The sequence below is a fragment of the Castanea sativa genome, chromosome 7 (genome assembly GCF_040712315.1).
Source record: "Castanea sativa cultivar Marrone di Chiusa Pesio chromosome 7, ASM4071231v1".
Lineage (NCBI taxonomy): Eukaryota > Viridiplantae > Streptophyta > Magnoliopsida > Fagales > Fagaceae > Castanea > Castanea sativa.
In genome coordinates this window covers 27,732,770-27,756,926 of record NC_134019.1, presented here as the reverse complement: position 1 = coordinate 27,756,926, position 24,157 = coordinate 27,732,770, and the positions used below count along the sequence as shown (strand labels likewise).

Genomic DNA, 24,157 nt, shown 5'->3' with positions numbered 1-24,157 from the left:
AGAATCTTTTGACAGTAATTTCTCTGATTGATTCTTTGGTAACTCCATTCAATTCTTGATGGTAATAGACTTTTGCGAATTCTCGAAAATCAAATTACTTTTGATAATTCTTTCTGTGTTGGTCATGCCTAAATTTCTTCATTTGACTTGCTATTCAAGGTTTAAGGCCAAAATAGGCAAATGTCTTTTTCTCGCAAAAAAACAGCATTATGCCCCATTTTCCAAACTAATTAGGGAAATGTCCCTCTTTTGAAATTTGATTTTTTTAAAATCGAGTTAAGCCCTATAGCGACGTTTTAAGGAACCTATATCGGCGTTTTGAAACTCGAGCTTTATAAAATCGAGTTATAGGTAAAAAAAAAAAAAAAAAAGAGAACAACTTGCATGGAACTCGAGTTATAAAACGCCCTATAGGTCCTTAAAACGTCGCTATAGGCTCCCTAAAACGTCGCTATAGGACTCCATAAATTTTTTTTTTTTTTTTTAAACTCGATTTTAAGAAAATCAAGTTTCAAAAGAGGGGCATTTCCTTAATTAGCTTGGGAAATGGGGCATTTGCCCTTTTTTTTTTGCGTGAAATGGGCATTTGCCCATTTTTGCCTTTAAATGATAGTTTAGTAATAATAACATTTTTGTGAAGAAATTTAAATAATATTCTAAGAGCACAATAATTTTGTACTCCCTTACTCTTCTCTCACAACAATATTGGCTCTCACTATAAACTTAATTAGTTGAACGCACTATTATGTGAGAAGAGGAAGTACAACATTATTTGCAGAGGATTGTATAATTACTCATTGTCATATATTTGTGGATTAAATCTTATCACCCCATGCCCACTCTCTACCTATATTTAAAAAAAAAAAAAAAAAAAAATCATCTTACTTCTATTTGACTTCTTTCTTCTCCTTCTTCTCCTTCTCTCTCTTTTTTTTTTTTTTTTGGTGGACAAACTCTATTTGATTTTCTTATGTTGTCTACATTGTTTCCTCCTGTTTCCATATTGACTTGATGTACAAGAATCTTATTTAACTGTCTTTTATTTCTAATTTAATTCTTGAAAAAATTATTATAAAATATTGTCTCAAAAATACTATGCATGTATAAAGCATTGCGTTTCTTAACATTGATTTCACCTCTTCTCTCATTCTCTATAAATGGAATTATTTTTTTACCAAGTAGCCTCCTACAATGCTACTGCTCTTACCTAGGCAGCATTCGACAACAAGTAAAAATTAAGGGCCACGACAGCATCGGATAATTGAATTATTTATGATTGGAATTGGATAACCTCATAAGTATCGAAATGATAATATCAACCTAATTGAATATTCTTGATTTATTTTGGCTGGAGCAAGAATATTGAATACCGAAGTGCTATAATGGAGGGAGTACTGCTGGTGATTCCTTGCCGGTCTTTTATTTTTTCCTCCTTATGAAATTCCATGCGGTAAATAATAATTCAAATATTTATTTATTAACATATTATATATATACTAGTCTCTAAGCACGCGCTCACGCGCATGCTCAGAAGCTCTTTTATATTTTTTTAGTTAAGATTAATAACTTGCATCTATTATAATTTAGAAATACATTTTTTTTTTCAAACAAATAAAAATGATAAACTTTAAAGATATGCAATAACTATAATTTTTTTTTAACGTGAAGTGAAAAAATCCTAAATTTTAGGAGTTCTCTTTTTTTAATTCAAAATGAAATTTATTATTTGACATTTATGACCCTATTTTTAAATGAAGTTATCTTTCATTAATAATGGTATTTTTGAATCACATAAAAGTCCAATTGAAATAAGGAAATCCTCTTATATATATATATATATATATATATATGGGAAAAATGTCCTCACACCCCCTGAACTTTAGACTAGTGGTCATTACACCCGTAAACTTTTATTTTGGTCAATTTACTCCTTGAACTTTACACATGTGCCAAATCACTACTTCCATTAGTTTGCTGTTAAAATTATAACAGAATATGCACGTGAGACATGATATTTAAAACACCAAATCTAAAATCTGAACTCAATGGAAGAAGAGAGACAAAAGTTTTGAGTGAGAGAGATAATCGGTCAAAACCACTGTGACATCCTTCCCTCTGTCGCTAGAAATCCATCTTGCCGTCATTGGTCTTGCAATGTTGTTCAATAGAATTTATGAATCCGCACCACACACCCAAATACAAAAGTCTCAAGAATTTCTAAAACAAAGTTTTATGCCTCTGAAGGTTATAATGGATCTGGACAGGGGAATTACGCCTCTGAAGCTCCTAGAATTTGTCTCCAAGAACCTTAAATAAAACAAAGTTTTTTTTTTCAATTTAGTTTTTGATTAAAGGAATTTATATGTAACTTTTTTTACAAAAAAAAAAATATATATATATATATATATATATATATATATATATGGGTTTTGATAAATTCAATGTGCGTTGTTGGGATTTGGAATTGGATTGGTGGGTTTTGGTTAGTTTTCTTTCTCGGGTTGGTAAAGATTGTGGGGGACTTGGTTATTTGGGTTATTAGATTTGGTCTGGTTGTTGATTACAGCTCCCAAGGAATCCATCGTCAAACATCAGTGACGACATCCAACCTAGTAAATCAGACTTCATTTTAGGATAATAGTTTTTCAAAATTGAATCAATTGATGCATCTTGGAAAATATTTGGAATGAAGATTTCAGTAACATGGTGTCTGTCAAACATGAGATGGATATGCAGTTGAACAGCGTGATGAGACCATGGACAGTGGGACAAAACTTCTGGTGCAGAGGGAGGGATGACAAAGTGGTTCTGACTTTTGATCATCGTCACTTAGAATGTTTCTCTTCTTCTCAGATTTTAGATTTGGTATGTTAAACATCACGTGAGACACATATTCTGTTAAAAATTTTAACAGAGACTAACTGAGGTAGTGATTTGGCACATGTGTGAAGTTTAAAGAGTAAATTGGCCAAAATAAAAGCTCAAGGGGTGTAATGGCCACTGCTTTAAAGTTCAGGGGGTATATAGGTATTTTTCTCTATATATATGTGTGTGTGTAGAGTTTGAGTTATACCTGATATAACTTTAAGTAATGTTACACCACCTAATAATTTTTTATTAAATTAATCTTTAAAAAATTCAAGCGTTGAATTTATGTTCACACCAAGTTTCATATCAATTAAATGTCATTTACTTTGATCTAGAAGCTCATATTTTATACACAATTTTAAATACAAAAACTTAAGATTTAAAAATATGATCGATAACATAGTTATTGATCTTAAATTACCTTGAAAATTTTCAAGCATGTAAAGAATAAAAAGAGAATCTAATCCAACGGTGGATTTGTTAAAATTTACATCCAATAAAAAATATCAAATAATATAGCATTACTTAAAGTTACACTTGACCAAGTGTAACTTTAAGTTATATATAAAATGTTGGATTCAACTTACAAATAGATGTGAATTTTGAGTCTGAAAAATCACCAAGAGAGGTTTGTGTAATTTAGTGCATTCACATCCAAACTTTTCTTTATTTCGACTACCAAGAGGTCCAAGACACAAAAAGAAGAATATTTTATTCTATTTTCCAATAAATACTGATCCTTGGACCTAAACCAAGTAATGACTCCTCGCTACTCGATCCCTAGATCTAAAGTTAATGGTATATTCACGAATCCAAGATTGGGATGGACACCCACACAGGATTGCTCCCAAAAGGTCATTCCCTCGATTTAATGACATTTAAAGATCATATTTTGGGGCAATCATTGCTCACAGATCAATTGGTAATGCATTGGATTCGAAGTGTCACACGTTAAATTGTTAATGTGATCATGAGAAGCAAGATCACCCAAATCATGGTTTAACTTCATCACATTCTCATTCCCATTACCATGCAAGTTTATATTTGATTTAAAGGGTAATCCTCACGTGACAAATGATTTTAGAATAGATCTAAATTTTGATATGACCATAACCATATAATGATGAACCATTGAATTCAGTTTCTTTTTTATCATGATCATCTTCCCCTGTAGCCTAGGATTGAATTTATAGCCTGTTGTCTTTATATTTATTTCTATTATCTTATGGACTACAATTTTCTTGTCAATCTTAGGTTTTAACTAGTTGGATCTCATGTACTATAATTTTTATTTTTTCCATTATCTTACTTTCTTATTTTTCAATTTTCACAGCATCTAAACAGAGCTTTGTTTCATATTTTTTCAATTTTCTTTTTGTTGCCAAATCACTTAGGATCCGTTTGGTAGAGGAGTTTGAGTAATGTTGTTTGAGTGTTTTTAATATACGTGTGGGTGAAAAAGTATGTTGAAATATATGTAAAGTTATTTAAAATGTAAAAATGTCTTTTAGAACCACACAACCAAACAGAGCCTTATATGTGGCAAAATCTTTGCCAATTTTAAACCATCATTTACATTTTACTCTCACCGTTGACTGGTCCAAGTGTCCATCCCGCAGCCATTGTCCAAATTGGCAAGGTCATCCTTATGAACTTCTGAGTCCTATTACGTGTGCTTGAAGAATGACTCCTCGTTTGTTTGTTTCATGTTTGGTTAGTCAAGGAGATAATTTCAGTGTGTTTAATGGTTGTTTGTTCAGTCAGCACAGAATCGAAGACCCACACTGACATTATCTCCTTGCCGAACTAGGAAGGAAGTTTCCAAGTCTTTAGTGCATGGACTCGGACCTTCTAGAACTAGAAAGCGAAGCTAGGCACTATAGTAATAATTGTCACACCTTGACTTACACCGTTGACTGTGGAAGCTCCTTGGCATTGCGTTATTCAACATAGCCATGATGTTTTAAGTTTTTCTTTGTCAGGGAATATGAAGTTGCCAAAAATGGGTGAGGCTCAAAATAAATAAGAAGAAAAAAAAAATTAGTGTTTGGTCACTCTTAGAGTGTGTTTGTTTGGAGATGAAATAGAGTGGATGAAAAATTTTGGAGAGAAAAAAATAAGAAAAAATGAATTTGTGTGTTGTTTAGTTGGAAGGGAAAAAAAAAAAAACTTTTGTATGGGATGCATGCATTTTTCACCTGGGCTCACACAAAACTTTTCTCTTCAAAATAAAGAGAAAATAAAGGAAAAAACACTGAGGTCTGCAGTGTAACAAAAATACTCACTTTTTATTGCTCTCACCTACCTTCTCACTTTCTTACCTCCTGTGAGCTGATCATCCTTATATTGGCCAGGACTTTGAGTTTCTAAGTACTAGGATAGTTGATGCAGGTCCACAAACATAATGAATTGCCATTTCCCATTGATTTTAGTTTACATTTATTGCACCACGAATCTTGGCGCTCAACTGGTTGGCACGTTTTTTTAATATTTTCATATGAAGTGTCAAACTGGTCCACTCCACAATCGAAAATAGTACATGTTTTTGTACACAGGAAGGGCTTAGTATGCACTCATGCCCTACAACTAGGAACTGGTTCACCAAACAATCCCAGGAGCTGTCATGCCTTGTTCATTTGCTGCAATTGCTTACATGATCCTCACTCGAACATCACAAGGAGACCACAGCGATTAATAAAGTAGATAACTGTTAGTTACAAAAATGGTGCTCTCATGGTGCTTTCACTATTCTGGTATTCATTTATCATCACCTCAAACAAGGCAAAATCAATAACAAGGTGAATTAAGAGTCACAACTTGACTTGCATATGCCATGACAGCTTGTTCCCATCTGCATCCATCAAGCTTGATTATCTACAGAACTGTACCTTTTTCTAATGAATGTTCATCCAAGGTAAAAAAAGAAAAGAAAAGAGCTCCCCTCACGTATTCTTCAATTATTATGTAATGATAACCTTAGTAAAATATGTTGTCAATCAACTATTGTTTCTTTAGAAAACTGGGTGCAGCAAATCATCTTCTTCCTCATCTGCATTTAGGGAATAAATGTCAACTGGTGCACTGGTGCAGCAAACTGCATTGTGCTTAAATCTAGCACTTGAGGAACCATTTTGCTGATGCTGATCAAGGTAAATTACGATAACAGTGATATCATCATGGAAATGACGTCTTATTCCCTTTTCAATTTTCTTTATGTCATCATATCTCATCTCTCTCTTCTTTGCAGCCTCCTGAAGGGCAGCTCTCACCAATCTCTTAGCTATTCCCTGCATGTATTAGATCAATGAATGGAATTGTGTCACACATGTAGTCTAACCCCAACAATTTACAAGATCATATAACATGCTCAGCTACCATAATGATTAGAATTGAACCATTTTATTGGAAGATTCCAAGGTATTCCATCAAACCAAATATTAAGATGAAGACCAACAATGACAGGAGTATATTAGGCACATAGTTATAGGATAAACTAAAAATATCTTGAATCTGAGCCATGATTTTTGCTGTAGATCAGTTAAAAAAAATAAGTTTAAGATGGGCACTCACAGTTCTCGGACTTTTGAAAACAATGTCTACTGCTGCTTCATCACTTAATTGTTCCCATAGGCCATCTGATGCAAATATCAGAAATAAGTCTTGTGGCTTAAGCTTTCTAATAAGAATAGAGGGTTCCGCTGTCATAACTGGTCGCCTCAAAGGAATAGGGTTTCCAAATTGCTGGAAAATTGGGTCCCTGTTAAACTCAGGTTTTTTCAGATAAACATCGCCAATAGATCTCGAAACCTGGGAAAAAAATATATATATATTAGAGCTTCCTTCATCGATCACATTGCTTAAAGTCATGAATCAGCTATCTGATATTTTGAAGTAAAAACAACCAGAGCAATGAATACACATTTCACTCCAGCTTATATTATATAAAATACTCAAGAAATTAAGTTCCACATGCCCAAAAAAGTTGAAAAGAAAGGAACCATGATGAACTCCCTTAGTCACATAGACCTTAGTACTATGCTTCAGGGGGTCTTCATGTACATCTCATGCATGGAAGACATAGTACTTTTTAACGTAGCTGCATGAGATGCTGGATCGGTAGCAGAGAATAAGAATCCTGGAAGAGGATGGAAGATATAAACCCCCTTAGAACAACTCAAAAGATATATCTAAATATGCATGTGTGTGTGTGTGTGTTTTCTTCTTCTTCTTTTTCCACATGAAGAAAAAGGAAATGGTCCAGAAAAAAGCAATAAATGTTGGATATAGCATGATATAATTATAGTTAACTTGTGCACTTGTCAAATGTCAAAGATACCTATTTAAATCTTATCAAAAAAAAAAAAAAAAAGATACCTATTTAAAAATTATCAAAGACAGCTTTTTGCCTTTAACAATTATTTGTATTCTACTGGCCAGACTAATAAGCTCATAAGAATCTTTACTTTTGTGGGGTAGAACCTTCAATTCAAAGGGTGGTGCACATAGACAATCTTGTATCTTATTATCCTTTTTCTTTTTCTTTTATAAGTAACAAAGAGATTTTATTAAAAAACACAGCCCAGTACATAGGAAATGTACAGAAAGGCAACAACATCAAGAAACCAAATTACAATGATTTAGCAATACAGGAAGGGAAATACAAGAAAAAGATGGTAAAACAAGACACCATTCAAGAAGAGTAAAAGAGAAGAAAGACTTAAACTCAATGATGGACCGTTCACGACCCTCAAAACTTCTAGAATTCTGTTTCCGCCAGATACACCACATCAAGCAGTGTGGCACAAACCTCCAAATATATATTCTTTTTTCTTATTCTTTTTTTTTTTTCTACATCAAGCAAAAGGAAACGGTCCAGAAAAAAGCAATGGATATTGGATATAGCGTGATATGGTTATAGTAACATTTTGCACTTGTCAAAGATACCTATTATATATTTTAAAAATGATCAAATACAGCCTTTTGCCTTTAACAATTGTGTATTCTACTGGACAGACTAATAATCTCATAAGCATCTTACTTTTTGGGGGTAGAACCTTCAATTCAAAGGGTGATGCTCATAGACAAGATTGTATCTTATTATGTAATGGTTTCTTTAACACTATCATTGAGCATACAAAAGATACTGCTCTCTATTTTTCTCATATTATAATGCAATAATAGAAGGAAGAATATGGTTATTCTATCAAATAACACCAAGAAAAATCACAAAATTCAGCCAAAAATATAAATAGCACAAACTTATCACAGTCATATACAAGTTCATCCTGCTTGCAACAACTTTATTCTGACCAACTTTTAAAAATTCCTCTCAAACAGACTCGACCCAAGAGATTTTGACTGCTGAGAATGATCTCTAGCTTAAAGCTACTCAGATGATAGAAGATGCTTGAACAAATACATGCAACTCTTCTTTATCAGATGTACAAAATTACCAACAAGAAAGGAACAGTTTTCAACTAGTAAATATATTAGCATGAAACAGAAATCACTGAATCACAGGTACCCCATCATACCTGGATTATGCCCTTAATCCGCCAGACTCCACGGGTATACACCACAATATGTGAATCATCAGGATGAAGTGCTTCCAGTTCCTTCCTCACCTCCTCAAGGGCCACATTATGATCATTCGACAACCGTTCTGCCACCACTGAATTTTTCTTACTCTCCGAATCTCTCCGGCCAAGAACTGCTCTTGAATCCCCAAGATTTGCCACATACAATTCATCATTTGAAATAGCACCAACAAGACAGCATGACCCGACTGAAGCAATTTGCGGCCGTGCCGGCAATGCCCTCTTCACCAAATGCAAAAATTCCTCCTCAGTGGCATCAAATGCCTTCTTTATCACATCCACCGATAATCCACCTTGTTCCTTGGCAAATTCTACCATCAAAACAAACAACTGAGAATGAGACAGTGAGGGCCTCAATGCACCAAGGCGAGTTCCAACCGTTCGATTGGTTGCAAAGAAAATGAAGGAAAACAACAAGAATGACCAACTCATCTTCTTTTTTTTTGTTTTAAAAAAAAAAAAAAAAAACCATTTATCATTGAAATTAAAGAGAACCCAAATCAATTTGGGGCACTATCTGCAGAACAGTAAACACCTGGTGGAATCTGTTCCCTTAAATTGTCAAACATCCAAAACTTCATTAAATTTAGAGGTCATTCTTCTTTTACTACAATTCAACATCACACAGGCCCTATCTAAACAAAACAAACAATTCCTATAGTTCAATGAACCAAAACAACAAAAGCCCAAATCAACCAATGAAAAATAGTTTCACTACACCCAAACAAGTATGAAGTTCTCCAACTTTCACACCAATTAAACAAAGCTTAGCTAAACCAAAACAAACACTTCCCATACGAATAAAAAGACAAAAACCCAACTCAACCAATCGAAAAAATTCCAAATTTTCTAGATCCTCAACCCCCCAAAAACCCAAAATAGAGAAAAGAAATGTTCAAGTCCTTTCCTTACCCTCATATCCCAACCAAACAAACATTCCCACAAACAAAATTTCGTTTTTTTTTATTGATATACACAAACAAAAACAAATACCCATTTACAAAATATACAAAAAGAAACAAGCTTTTGTTAGAGAAAAGAGAATTATACTATGGAGATAAGGAAAGAGGCGTTTGTTGACGAATCTGGAAGCTTCAGGACCACCATGGCCATCATAGACACCAACATAGGTAGCAGACGGTGAAGTAAAGACCTGGCTTTGATCTTCAAGGCTAGAATTGGCTTGAACCACAGCGATGGAATAGTCCCCAGATGCGTGTGGCTTAAGGTCTGTGTGCCATAGAAGACCATCGTTGCCACCACCACCACACCCACAACCTCTTCTCCCAAAGCACCGCTCAAGTGGCCTGTAACATGAACGCAACATCATCGGTCGTTGTTGGTCTTGTGTTTCTCAGATTGTTGCTATGTTTTTCTGTAATCAGTCCCAGATAGGAAAACAACAACAAAAGTAAGTCTATATGGAGTTTGTGTTGGGTTTGGTTTGTTGAATATGGTTTTTTTTTTAGGTAGGTTTGGAAAATGGAATTCTAGGAAGAGAGAGAGAGAGAGAGAGAGAGAGTGGGGTTAAAGAGAAAGGAAAGTCGTGAGGAGATACCGCGTCAAGAGGAAGGAGGAGAAGACTCATCAATGACGCTTTTATAGTTTATAGTTCACTCTACGCGTTTTCAAAAAGACAGAAAACAGTGTGTTTTTCACTTTTCCTTCTTGTGTTTTTTTTTTAAATAAAAAGTATGACTTTATTTTTCATGGGGTTGTGGCACTTGCTTTGTATGGGGTTTTGCTGGAAAGACTTTATTAGCAGAGAGCGAGTTAAATCTGTAAAATTTTGGTCAAGAGAATATCTCACCTTAGATTAGATTGTGGTTTGGGGCAGTATCTTTTTTAAGTCTGTTTGCTTAAGACTTAAGTCAATAGTCAATCTAGTGCACTAGACTTTATGCCATATGAACACATGTCCAAAACATGTTATATTTTGGTATTACATTGGGTCTAATACACAACAAGATTCAGTCTAAACCTTCATTCACCCAATTTTTCACCTACTCCTTAAATATGTATGTATAAAATTTTGTTTTGTAGTGGGTCAAGATGAACCATACAAGGAGAGTGAAAAAAAAAATCATAAATTTGGATTTTTATAGTCTTTATTTCTGTACAATTTTATAAAACCTTATTTTGTAAGGTATTATTTTTATCAGCTTCTTAAAAAAATAAAGAAACAGTTTTTTTTTTTTTTAATGTAGAAAGTTAATATACAAAATTCTAGATAGTTGCTAACTATTTCTCTTTTGGGGGTAATTAAATACTAATTTGTTCCTTCAGTCACATGAATTCGAACTTTGCATAATCACCAAACTTTGATTAGTTCTTTCCACGTTATTTCTTTTTACTTTTTTTTCTTAGACTGTACTCCCTAGCTAGGAATTTAAGTCCTAGACTCGTTCTTTCCTTATATTGTTTATAGGACCAAAGCTTTGTAATTTAAGCAATTGGTATAATTTTATGTATTAATAAATGTGTTATTTTTTTTCGTAAGGTTTTCATAATTTTTCTTTCGTAAATTAAATTAAGTGATAATTTTTGTAAGCCCCTAGACTGGAATTATATCTCGTAAACCCACCTCAAATGCAAAACTACCAGGCTCCAGCTTAAGTTGCAACAGTGAGTTCAGCCTCCTCTAGGAGTCCTTAATGAAAATTTTCCGTTTATTTAAAATAATAATAATAATAAAGTCTGGTACAAATTAAAAAATGTCCTTCGTATTCGTGTAAGATGTGAATTGTAGTTACAATTTTCAAAGAATTTTCTGACAAAGTTATTGGACTAATGTCATTTTCAATTGGAGGTAATTATGGAAGGGGTTATGAGCAGAAATCTGTGTGCGGAACAAAAATGTTGAAAGAATTAGTGGTTTTCACTGTTTACATTGTGAAAATGACAGACTCATAGGAGGTATTGCTAGAAGATGGCTCCACACCAACAGTGATATTACAACTAGCAAGCAAGGCATCCGCACTTTTCCAATCAAAATCTAGCTTAGGTTTCATCTAAAATCAGGCTTGATTGGCGATTACCAAAGTCAAATTGTGTCATGATTCTCCGACGGTTGGGACTCCTAGCCGACATAGCTTAGCTTATCGGAGTGCCTAAGACAATGGTGTTTATTAAACATACACAGCCTAAAACAACTAAAAAAAACATTAGTGTTTCTGCACATAGAATGATACAAACTCATGGATAAAATTTATCCTTAAAATTTAGCTAGCAACCAGAGCTTATATACACAACCTTACACTTAATTTATGTGGAATTCTAACATACCACTAGCTCCGCAACAAACAACCATAACAGCTCACTTTATCGACATTAACTCGACAATAGCTTTTTTTTTTTTGGTTGTGGCTCCACTAACCTACAAATTATTTTAATCCAGTTTCTAGGCTACTCCCTCCAAAATCTAACCACAAATCTACAACTTATTTGATCCTATACTCAATAAGCAACGTCCAATTACTTGACGTGGTAATTCATCAACAACCTCCTAATGGCTTACATCCTAATAATTTAAAGCTAGGTTATCAAAAAAATAAAAATAAGCCAAACAATATATCTCAATTGGAGACTTATTTAGTAACTAAGGAATAACTCTTAAGATAATGCGATAACAATAACAAATACTAACAAATATCAAAATAATGATAATTCAAATGATACAATAATTAAAGATGATGATGAGGATCGTCACTCCCAAGGTTTTGGCTGCAGCTTCTCATGTATAGCAGCAAAGTTCTTTTCACACCTATCTTCCAATCTAGCCAAGTATTTAGAATTGGCCTGAGGAATTCTAGAACTCCTACGTGGCACACTATCATTGTATGCAACAGGTTTTTTCCTTCAACGAAGTTGGTTCTTAGGACACGCAGGGGTTTTCGAAAAAGCTTTCATTATACAAGAATGAAGAATGGTGGGAGTGGGAGTGGGAGTGGGAGTGGGAGTTTCAAATTCATTATAAAAAATTTAAAAAATTAAAAAAAAAAAATTATCTTTTAGATTGAAATGGAATAAGAATATGCTGATTGTGGGCATTTAATCAGGAGATTATTTTGTGGCTAGGAATGCCTGAAGATTGTGGGTGATATCATATGAGTGAGCATATGGCTAAAATGAGCAACTCAAACTGGCCTTTTGGCATTGGAATCCAGCTCAACATTATTGAGAATCTGAGATCAAAGTTTATATAACATGTTTATGAAGAACCTACTCTGGATACTCTTTGTTCTATCTAATATTATCAGACCTTTAATTAACTAAAATTATATCCCTTATCTCTGTGTAAATATCACATCTCTTTCTTTTCTTACGAAATTCTCTAGCTATCATCAGAAAATCAAGAAAAGCCTAGAAGTTCCAAACTTTTTATTACTCGAGGGAAATATTACAAAGCAAAATTTTCATTATTTAATTTGTAATTACATCACTCAAATATAACTAAATTCTATAATTCTTCTCTAGAAATGGCAGATTTCATCACATCATATGGTGTTGGAACAGAGTTCATCATATTCACACTCTCCAATGTTACAACCCCATCTCCCTTCAAGAACAAACTCATCAAATTTTTTGAATACCCGAGTAACATCAGTAAACCTCTATGGTCTCTCTGTTCTGATCTCCATTGGACAACCAATGGGACCCTTGAGATTCCAGAAAACAATTTGTGGCACTGAATTATGCCATTTAGGTCTATAGCTCCACCATGCTTCCTTATAATCCAATACCCATTGATCCATGAATGCCCTTTCAAAATCACTATCTGTGAAAACAAAAATATTCTTCACGATGTTCTCCTTTTTAACTTTTTCTGTGATTCCAATTTGCCGACTCTGATCATAAATTTTGATAAAATTCAAGCTTTTCTCGCAATTTATTTGCCTTATAAACTTGGTCTTCGATTGAAGATTATCCCCTTCAATTTTGCAAAACTTAGGATATTCACCGAATGTGAAGACCTTCCCTTTTTATGGATAGTCACTCAGTTCCGAGATAAATAGCCCCATTGTGACAGCAATTTCCTCCATAAATGTACCTCTCATGCTTTTGGACACGCCACAAATGGCTAAAGAATTCTTAAATTTCCCTTGTCTCCTACATTCTCCAATCAGCTTCCCCCCACTGAAGTGCCTCTTTGTTATCATCATGATTGTTCTTCAACGAGGCTATGATTTGGTCAGGAAATTTTAGTCCAGCACCAATTTTTGGCCTTCCCCACACGCTAGACAACATCAAATAATGCCAAAATCTAATACCCTCATTTTTTTTTTTTTTTTTTCTCTTTAGGCAACATCAAATAATCAATATCAATCAACATATATATAAAACCGAAACCTTTGAAACTATCACAATTTTTCACATCAGTACAATATTTACATAAAATTATCATTTATTTAAATAAATTATATTTTTTAGTCCAAATTTAATAAGGAGTGAAATCTATCTCTCTAACAAGTCCAACTTAAACTCAAACTCATCATTATCATTTTTTTAAAACAAAATTATTTTTGTTTAATCTAAACTTAGGCTGAGTTTGGATACGGATGAAAAAGTTAGCGTCTGCGACTTCAGCGTTTTTTTTTTTTTTTCCTTCTGCTGCATGCGTTTCATAGGGGACAAGGCTGCTGTTCATGTTACTGTGCATGAACAGTAGCCGCATTTTGTTGACTTTCAGCACATTTGTGGGTCCCGTGTACTGTTCATGGGACCCACAAACTTCACTTTACAGATTTTTTTTTATTAAAAATGGGTCCCACGGTACTATTCACACATAAAAAAATTATTTTGCTACAGTATTTTCAGTTTTCAGTTTTCAGCAATAAGCTCTATCCAAACAGACCTTTAATAAGGAGTGAAACTCCATCTCTTTAACAAGTTAAACTTAAACTCAAACTCAAACGTTGATAATCTATTGTAGGGATACTAAAAATAATCCCCAAGGAACACACCTCAGAAATCTTTTACAATCACCCACTTAATCAAAATAGAGGAAAATAGCGGGAAAATGCACTCTACAATGGGAAACACAAATAATGGATTTCTTTGACCATTATAATACTACCAATACTATTACAATCAAAGCTTTACTAACTGTGGGAAGTTCCAACTTATATTCCCGTGGTGTTGCACACGTTGTCTCTCTTTCTCTTTATCTCTCTCTTTCTTTTTTCCAGAGATAGGTTTTTTCTTCCTTCTTTCTGGATCCTCCTTCTTTTGGCCCCTTTCCCCTTTTATAGCTTCAACCCTTGTTCTTACCCTTACAACTGTTCTACTTCTACCTAGAGTAGTAGAGATATTTTTCTCTTATATCAGTTTCCTCACCTTCTTATCATGGGACTTTGATGGCTTGGGGGTTACGTGTACTGTTCAGGCTATCTTATGCGCCATTAATGCGACAGAAGTTAGGTAAAAACCCACTCATTAATGCAGAGGCAAAGATTTTCCTCCTTCTTGTGCCTTCTAGGAGTTTCCTGTGATCACTAGTATCTTCTAGAGGCCACGTGTTGATGATCTGCGCTCCATGTCTTAGGCAAGCTAATAATTTACCTTTCTCGCAGGAACGGACTGCCTGTGGTACTTAACCTTGTCCTCCATATCTAGGACGAACCAACTTTAAGCCCATTGCACAAAGGTCAGGCCCAATTACTTTGCCGTGGTCCAGCAACTTCTTTGGCTCTAGGTCCATGTAGGGATTGTTCCTCTTCCCACATCTATATATATATATATATATATATATATACACAAAGCCTCTGACTTGTGGTTGATATTTCCACAATTTTACACATCAGCATTATTTAAATAAATAAAAACAAAAATTCTGATAGGACTTAAAAAAAAAAAAATCAATGAAAAAAAGAGACTCACGTTGAAAATAGGACTAAAAAAAAAAAAAAAAAAAAACTCACGCTAGATTAAGAGAGAGAGAGAGAGAGAGAGAGAGAGAGAGAAAGAAAGAGAGACTCCTATTAGGACTCTCTCTCCCTTCCTCAAAGTCCTAACAATTACCACCTCAAAATGCTAAACTTAACTTCACTTTAGGATTAAAAAAGAAAAAAAAAAAAAAAGAGTCTCATGTAACAAAAAAGAAAAAAAAAAGATTTAGGATTAAAAAAAAAGAAAAAAAAAAAGTGAGAAGGACTCCTGTTAGGAGTCTCTTTTCCCTACTCAAAACCTTAGCAATTACTACCTCAAAACCCTAAACTTAACTTCACTTTAGGATTAACAAAAAAAAAAAAAAAAAAAAAAAGAGACTAACGTAATAAATAAAAAAACGCAAGCAATTTGATTCAACTTTCTTCTTTGGTTAATGAACTTTATGTCAAATTTTTTTTATATTGTTATTATTAATAAAATTTCAATTCAACTTATGTGGATTTTTTTTATATTGTTATTAATGAATTTTATCTTTTATCTTGAATATTTTATTTGCTTTCATATGTGCCTAAGATTTTTTTTATCTTATTCTTTTATTATGTTTAGAATTGATTTTCTTTTGAGTATTTGGGTTAATCTTCATATTTATATTGACATTGTTTTTGTGGGTTTGGTTTTTGGGTTGAAATTTCTACTAATTATTTTTTTTTATGTACATGGTAGATAAAGCATTCCTATAATTTTTTTTTGGAGAAAAATCAAAGCTGAAACCTATGTCTTCTAGCCTAGGTAACAATACATTTTTTTATTTAGAATGTTATATATAAATTTGTTGAACTTGATTTGGTTTTGAAGTAGAATTTGGGGATTCTATAAATTTTGAGGTTTTAAGTCTTGGGGTTTTTGGTATTTGTGTCTCAGTAAGTTGATCTTAATTCTTCACCTTAAATGTTTTTTATTTAAGTTCATGTAATTTTTTGTTTTCGTATCAAAAGTTATAATTTTTGGTTGATTAATTATTTGTTTGGATTAATTTTAATTAATTATTTGTCTGGATTCAATATAAAAGATAATGGAATTAGGTATTGTAATTTTGATATTGTTCAATGTTTTAAAGTGTCTATATTGTTATTACTATAAGAAAGTCATATTGCTACTCAAATTTGAAACTTGGTGTGTCTTTCTCATATCATGGTCTTCGTTTATATATTTGCAGTTTATATTAGTTTTGAGTGTCTGTGTGTGTATATATAACTATTAGGAGTTTTGCTTTATTAATTTAAGAATTGTAAATTACTTTGTAGGTTTCGGTAACTATATACTTGTAACTCAATAAAGTTCAATGTTAAACAATAATTCTAAACTATGGAAAATTTTAGAAGTTAAATATTTCTTCATTTTTTTTAAAAAAAAAAAATACTAACTAGCAAAATGTTTATTTACTCATTGTTGGATTTTTTTTCAAAGTCAATAGTTTTTCCGTGCATCGCACGGGTTAACGACTATTATGTATAAAAACAAATACCTCATGTGAGAGTGCATGAGGTCCTGTCACGTGGCACTCTAATGTTGCATTTAGCTTTTTTTTTTTTTTTTTTTATCTCTTTTCATTAAGTTTTCTTTACTGTTACTCAATAGATTATAGTAACTTATTTTTACTATTTTATAAATTTAGCATTTTTTTTACCTCTTTTTATTAAGTACTTTTTACTATTACTCAATAGATCATAGTAACTTCTTTTTACTATATTATTAAATATAAGCTGTTTTAGGCAATTAGACCAATTAAAACAAAAGTTATTCACTACAAAATGAATTACCATTTAAAAGTAAGAAGAACTTTATGAAAAACTCAAGCCCAGTTATTACATTGCATATTATGACCAAAGTTTGACCTTTCCCACTTGTAAATCAAAGAAAAAACTTTTACTTCTTTCAAACTCTCTTGTTCCTCCCACACATATAGATAATACTCCTAAAAAATCTAATTCTCATGAAATCATGTCTTCATTTTTTCCCAATGTCAATTCAATATGCTTTTGTCTATTAATAATGTTCTATGCAATTTATGCAGACAAATTCTTTGTCATCAACCAATGCGAAAAAAAAAAATCTTGAGATCCCTAAGTTGTTTAAATAATTGACAAGTGCATATTTCTAAAATTTATAATAACAAAAAGTCTAATAAATAGCATATACTATCTTACAAAATGTCATTAACTTAATTTTTTTTTTAAAGAAATTCAATGATAAAAATGGTAATAAACATGATCATATATAAGAAATACCAAAAATACATGCAAAACAATTTTCATAGGAGGATTTGTCTTTAAATAATATAAGGGTAAATTACAAAGTTGGTCCTTTTACACCATATCTCAATTTGGTCCTTAACTTTTTTTATTGTGTCAATTTAGTCTTTAACCTTTTTAATGTTGTGTTAATTTGGTTCATGCTATTATTTTTTGGATGGAAAAAAGCTAATGTGTCAAATGAAGAATAAAAATTGATTTTTCATGCCACATCAACTGCTAACTATACCACCACATCAGATTAAAAAAAAAAACCAAATTAAAATTAGTAATCCTAAAGTTAGTAATTCATAAGCTTTTGTCCTTCGTCGGTCCACCCCCATTGTCCACTTCACCAACGTCAGGAAATTTCGGAACACACATTGTGTTGATCACAAGAAAATGCGGAAATTATAAGATGGTGTGGATGGGTTTGCAGCTAAGGATAGGAGGCGCCGAAAAGCCGATTGGGTAGCCGAACTTTATTACCCAGTAAGACAGGATGCAAAGTAGAGCAACAAGGTTGCTGATTGGGATTGTTTGCTGTTGGAGATTGGGCATAATGCTTCTGCAATGTAGTAATATTCCCTATTGTTTGTGATCTATATTTGTAAATGTCTATATGATTCGAATGAATTGATATTAGCATTGTCTTCAGATTTTTATATTGTTATATTTAACAATGATTAATATTAACAGATCTGGAAAAAAAATTTCAATGTTTTTTTATTTAAAATTCTAATCTTACTGGATAATAGGTCTAGAGAAGGGAGACGGTATTGGATTATTTTCTTTGGAATCTTGGGTTGAATCAAAGCTTGTATCGATGGGTCTCTCATGCTTAGGTGATGGTGGCAATGTTGTAGAGAGAGGTGAAGTGAGGAAAAGAAGATGAGGAAATTACACAGAAAGTGGGCTTTTTTTTAAACCGTAGGATTAGTAAATTGTCATGTGTCATTTAACATTTTGTTTTAGTCTGAAATGGTTGTATAGTTAGCAATTGATGTGGCATGAAAAATTATTTTTTATTATTCCATTTGACACATTAGCTTTTCCCTTCCAAGGATAACGTTAAGGACCAAATTAACACATCATTAAAAAGGTTAGAGACCAAATTGAAATATGTTGTAAAAGATAGGGATCAATTTTATAATTTACCCATAATATAAAGACAATAGTAAAGATAAAATGCATTGAATGAGATCCTACAAAACAAGATTGTTAACCATTTCAAATTATACTCATCATTTACATAAAATAATAATACATCATATTATTTACATTAAAAAAATAATACATATTAATTTCAAAGTTCATTACAAGATGTGAACTGCTAGGATATTGCAACAATTAGTAACATTGGTACAACAATGGGTTGGTATTACATTTTGTGTGTACTTTGCAAAAGGAATGTCAAATCACAAGCAGGATCATTTTGGTGTGAAAAATGTGAAACAAAAACAAATCTTTCTATCCCAAAGTTAGGGGCACTCACATTAACTACATACTCTCCAAATGTTTATAATATATTTATCTAACTATAACTACTATAAATAAATAAATATATATATATATATACACACACACGCACACACAATTGCAAACTACTTCAGATACATGATTCAAATTGAAGTTTTTGATGCAATTGACAAAACAAATTTTGTGAAATTTAATTGAGATGCTGAGAAAATCTTAAATAAATCTACAAGAGATTTCGTTGAAAAATAAACTGAGCTACAATTTATTTAAATTATTGTAAAACTATTGATATTGGAGAAGGAATCTCATGTTATTTGAAAAAAAAAAATTAGGAAAAAAAATGGATTTTCCTACTTCATTTGAATGAATTCAATCTAAATGATGGTTTTAAAAATTACATAGTTGTTAAGATTTTTGATGCACCTTCAAATGACAAAAATTTATGGAAGAAAAAATATATGTATATACACAATCCAATATGCTATATTAATTCTTTTTGCTACACTATTCCAAAATTAACAAAAATAACAAATAAAAACATTTACAAAAAACTGTCACAATATTGAAATTTAATATAAATGCAAATACCTACGAAAAATCTTAGCAACAAAGTCCAAACTTTGTAAAATCCAATCAAGAATCTCCCAGTGCCAATTCACTAGTGATTAACACAAATGATGCAACAAAAGGAAAAAGTGATGAAAGATTGGTCATCCTCGAAAATACTTTCTATTTATTAAATAATGAGAGCTTCATTGTACAAGAATGAAGAATTGTGCCCTTTCGAGTTCATTAAAACTATCATCTTTAAGATAAAAATGGAATAAAATCGAGCTGATTTTTGTTGGGGATATTACACAAAGTAATAATGGAAGAACAAAATTAATACAAAAGATAAATAGAAAATAGATAACTTGGAGGCACTATATCATTTTCCTTAGATAATATTTGCCATCCACACTATTGTTGCTAAATGGTTATTGCAAATTTGTCTTCAAAATACAACCAAGATGTTGGATTCTACAAATAGCAATTCTGGAGAATGACCGTATGATTTCTTGTGTTTCACTCTAACTTACTATTTTCAAGTGAACATAAGTCTCTATTTATGCCCATATGGTTATATTTCATCAAAAGGCACATATGGAGAGTTAAAATGTTTCATAAAACCGTTAACAAGGCTTGAAATCTTTTCAATCTTTCTGAACAGTCACCAGAAAATTCTGCAAAAAATCTTGTTTCACGATTTTCCGATCGATCGAAAATTACTTTTGATCGATCGAGTGCTCTTTTCAATCAATCGAACAGTGATCAAGACATTTAGAAACTCTAGGATTATTTTCTTACCATTTTCGATCGATCGAGACAAAGTTTCAGCCGATCAAAAATATTGATTTTCGAATTTTCACTTTATGAAACCATATTCTCCAAACTTAAACATCATTATTGCAGCCTATCCTTGTATATATCTATATATACAACAATTTTGTGGGGGCATTGAATTAGGAGTTTATTTTGTGGCAAGTAATGCCTGAAGATTGTGGATAATATGAATGAGCAAATGGCTAAAATGAGCAACTCAAACTAGCCTTTTGGTTTTGGAATTCAGCTCAACATTAATTAGTGCTATGGCAAGTTTCACGTATACCTCTGAAAGTAATTACGAAATTTCTATAGAATCCTATGGACAATTGATACTTGTTTACAGGTGCACAGAGAGTTAGCTCCCTTATTGAATGACATCAAAATCTAGGAAGCTTCAAGGAATGCTGCGAAGAACCTTATTATATTATCTGATTGAGAGCAAAGGTTATAACATGTTTATTGATGGAAGAACCTACTCTGGATGCTCTTTGTTCTATATAATGTTATCAGAACCTGCATGAACTTAAATTATATCCCTCATCTGTGTAATTATCGAATCCCTTTCTTTTATTACGAAATTCATTAGCTATCATCAAAAAATCGAGAAAAATCTAGAAGTTTAAACTTTTTATTACTTGAGGTAGTATTACAAAGCAAAATTTTTATTACATAATTTGTGCCTACATCAATCGAGCACAAGTACATCATTGAATTCTTCTCTAGAAATGGCAGATTTCATCACATCTTCTGGTGTTGGAACAGAATTCAACATATTTACACTCCCCAATTTTACAACCCCGTCTTCCTTCAAGAACAAACTCATCAGAGTTTTTGAATACCCGTGAAGCATCAACCACCCTCTATGGTGTTTCTCTGTTCTGATCTCCCTTGGACAACCAATGGAATCCTTGAGATTCCAAAAAACAATTTCTGGCACTGTCTTATACCCTCTAGGTCTATAGCTCTTCCATACTTCCTTATAGTCTGAAGCCCATTGATTTATGTCTACAGTTTCAAAATCTCTATCTGTAAAAACAAAAATCCTCTTCACCATGTTCTCATTATTAACTTTTTCCTCAATTCCAATTTGCCGAATCCGATCATAAACTTTGATAAAATTCAAGCTCTCCTTGCAATCCATTTGCCTTATAAACTCTGCCTTTGATCGAAGACTATCCCCTTCAATTCTGCGAAATTTAGGATATTCACTGAATGTGAATACCTTCCCTTTCCATGGATAGTCACTGAGTTCCGAGATAAATAGCGCCATTGCCACAGCAATTTCCTCCATAAATGTACCTCTCATGCTTTCAGATAAGCCACAGATGGCTAAACAATTCCTAAATTTCCCTTGTCTCCTACATTCTCCAATTAGCTTTCCCCATTGAAGTTCCTCTTCACAATCATCATGATTGTTCTTCAACGAGGCTATAATTTGGTGAGGAAATTTTAGTCCAGCACCAATTGTTGGCCTTCCCCACACACTACACAACATCAAATAATGCCTAAATCTAAGACCCTCATCTTTTTCCTCGTAGATCTTCTTGTAACTCTTCATCGACGCCTTAACAGCACGATTTGTGAATGACTCCCGCTTTTTTGCACCCGAATTTCTCTCTCTTGACTCGAGGGCTTTGCGTAGTGGGGCAAGAACTTGTGTCTGCAGACGATTACGAACCCTGTAAGCATAATGAGCCTCTTCAATATCTCTGTATTCTGCATAGGCATCACGTGGAAAAACCTTTCTTGCTATACCTTCACACATAATGGTATGTGTGTCATAAACTGAATCAATTGAAGGACACCACTTGGAAGCAAAGCTGATTTTTTCAATCTCACCAGAGCACAAAAACTGCATATCTGATCTGAGAAACTCAGAAAATAAATCTGATATCCGATTATGCAAGTATCGGTAGCTTCCATCTTTCTGGTAACTCTCTACTGCTAATTTAAATCCAAGCATATTTCTTTCTTTTTTCAGTACAACAGGCTCATCTCTTTTGCCATCATCTTTTCTACCCTCTTTCACTGTACTATCTTTTCTACCCTCTTTCTTGGTTTTCTTGATTATGTTTTTTTCGATTCTTTTCCAATCCTGCTGACTAATGTACCACTCAAGACTATGAAGAATCTCCAACAATTCATGGAACCAGCCCATAGCTCCAAAAACCATGGCATTGCAAGCTAGAGTTAGCGGATGATACTTGTGCAACCATTTAGCTGCGGCGTAAAACGCTGTTTTGTCACTCCCACCAAAGATTCTCTGGTAATATATGAGCTTTAGAGTGGTGAGAGGATCCTGTTTCCAAGCTTTTTCAAGGCAGTCGTCAAGCCACTGGTGTCCCCAAACTTTATCAATCCAGTCGTCTTGATAATAACTCTGTCGTGGGTCATTGGAACAGGTTCTGAGAAAAAACTCTAGGCAAGGGTTGAAGTTGTTGGATAGGAGTACGGTTGAGTGTGTTTCTAGTTTTGTGATGGGTTTAAGCTTAGCCGGAAGATGAAGCTCCGGAGGGCCTAGTAGAGGAGGCATATTGATTTTGGTTGCTCAGATCAGATTGGGCTTGAGTGAGTCTGGCGGTTGCGTGAGAATTTTTGGGTTTAAGGCTTTTTCTTTCTGTAAGGCTTTAGGATTGGTGATAGAGTTCATATTATATAGATGGGATTCCTTGGGCATCAAGGTTATGGGAGTGATAAGTTCACTCTTCTTCTTATCAAAAAAAAAAAAAAAAAAAGTTCACTCTTCTTTGCAAATTTTTGTTTGGGGAGTGTTGAGCAAGAAAAGAATAAAAAGATACACCCCATATATTTAGGCATTAATGGTTAGATGTAAATCCGGTCAAACTACAACTAGCAAAGCATTAAGTTAGGAAACATGGTAATTTGCTCAGCCTAAATAGTTAAGCGTTTGTTAATCCAATTTTCACTAACAACATTGGTAAACTATCCTAGTGAGTACGGTAAGATTGCTTGTTTTAGAGAATATATATATATATATATATATATATATATATATTTGGGTGTAGGCGTGATTCTCACTCAAATTCTTTAACATTAGGCTTTACTAATTGACCACCCAATAACCTTTTTAGTCTTTTGCACACCCAATTACACAATATGAATATTGTGATTTAAGTATCTATGTTCCCTTACAACCAATTCTAAATAATCATCAATAGGTTTGTGACTAAAAGTTCCTACAATTATTTGTAGAGGGAAGAAGTTAACTACAACTTAATCCAATGGAGAACATGGAATTTACCAAAGGAGACAAGTTAGGACATAAATGCATTTGAAATCAATCATCAAATTAAATAATAATATTGAGGGGGATGGGAATGAAGAAGAATTGAAAATAATTCAACAAAGCAATAATTATAAGTAATTAGTTGCTTATGATAGGTCATATTCAGAGGAGAGCAACTAATGCACAAACAAAAAAAAAGTGAATTGATTCAAGGTTTTTTTTTTTGACATCCAAGATAGAAGAGTTGATCCAAGCTGAGAAAAGAAAAAAAGGTAAAGGAATATCAAAAAGAGATTAACTTCGGTCAGGAGCTGGCGCAAAAGTGAGGTTCTACGCCACCAATGAATAAATACCACGTCATCACTTTGCTGAAAAATCAATACACATTAGAGCATACAACATAATTCAATTATACCTTACAA

At 33.0% G+C, this 24,157-nt stretch overlaps 2 protein-coding genes across 2 annotated transcripts; both read right to left on the bottom strand.

Annotated features, from left to right (window-relative positions):
* Nucleotides 1-5,528: 5,528 nt before the first annotated feature.
* On the bottom strand, nt 5,529-10,039 carry LOC142643384 (putative protein phosphatase 2C 63). The gene is made up of 4 exons (XM_075817994.1): nt 9,516-10,039; nt 8,403-8,776; nt 6,439-6,675; nt 5,529-6,155 (listed from the first exon to the last, which is right to left on the bottom strand). The coding sequence occupies exons 1-4, from the start codon at nt 9,793-9,795 to the stop codon at nt 5,880-5,882; spliced, it is 1,167 nt and encodes a 388-aa protein (XP_075674109.1). The 5' UTR covers nt 9,796-10,039; the 3' UTR covers nt 5,529-5,879.
* An 11,134-nt stretch (nt 10,040-21,173) lies between these two features.
* LOC142644254 (uncharacterized) lies at nt 21,174-23,021 on the bottom strand. The gene has a single exon (XM_075818902.1). It carries the CDS (start codon nt 23,019-23,021, stop codon nt 21,174-21,176), a length of 1,848 nt encoding a protein of 615 aa, XP_075675017.1.
* Nucleotides 23,022-24,157: the final 1,136 nt, after the last annotated feature.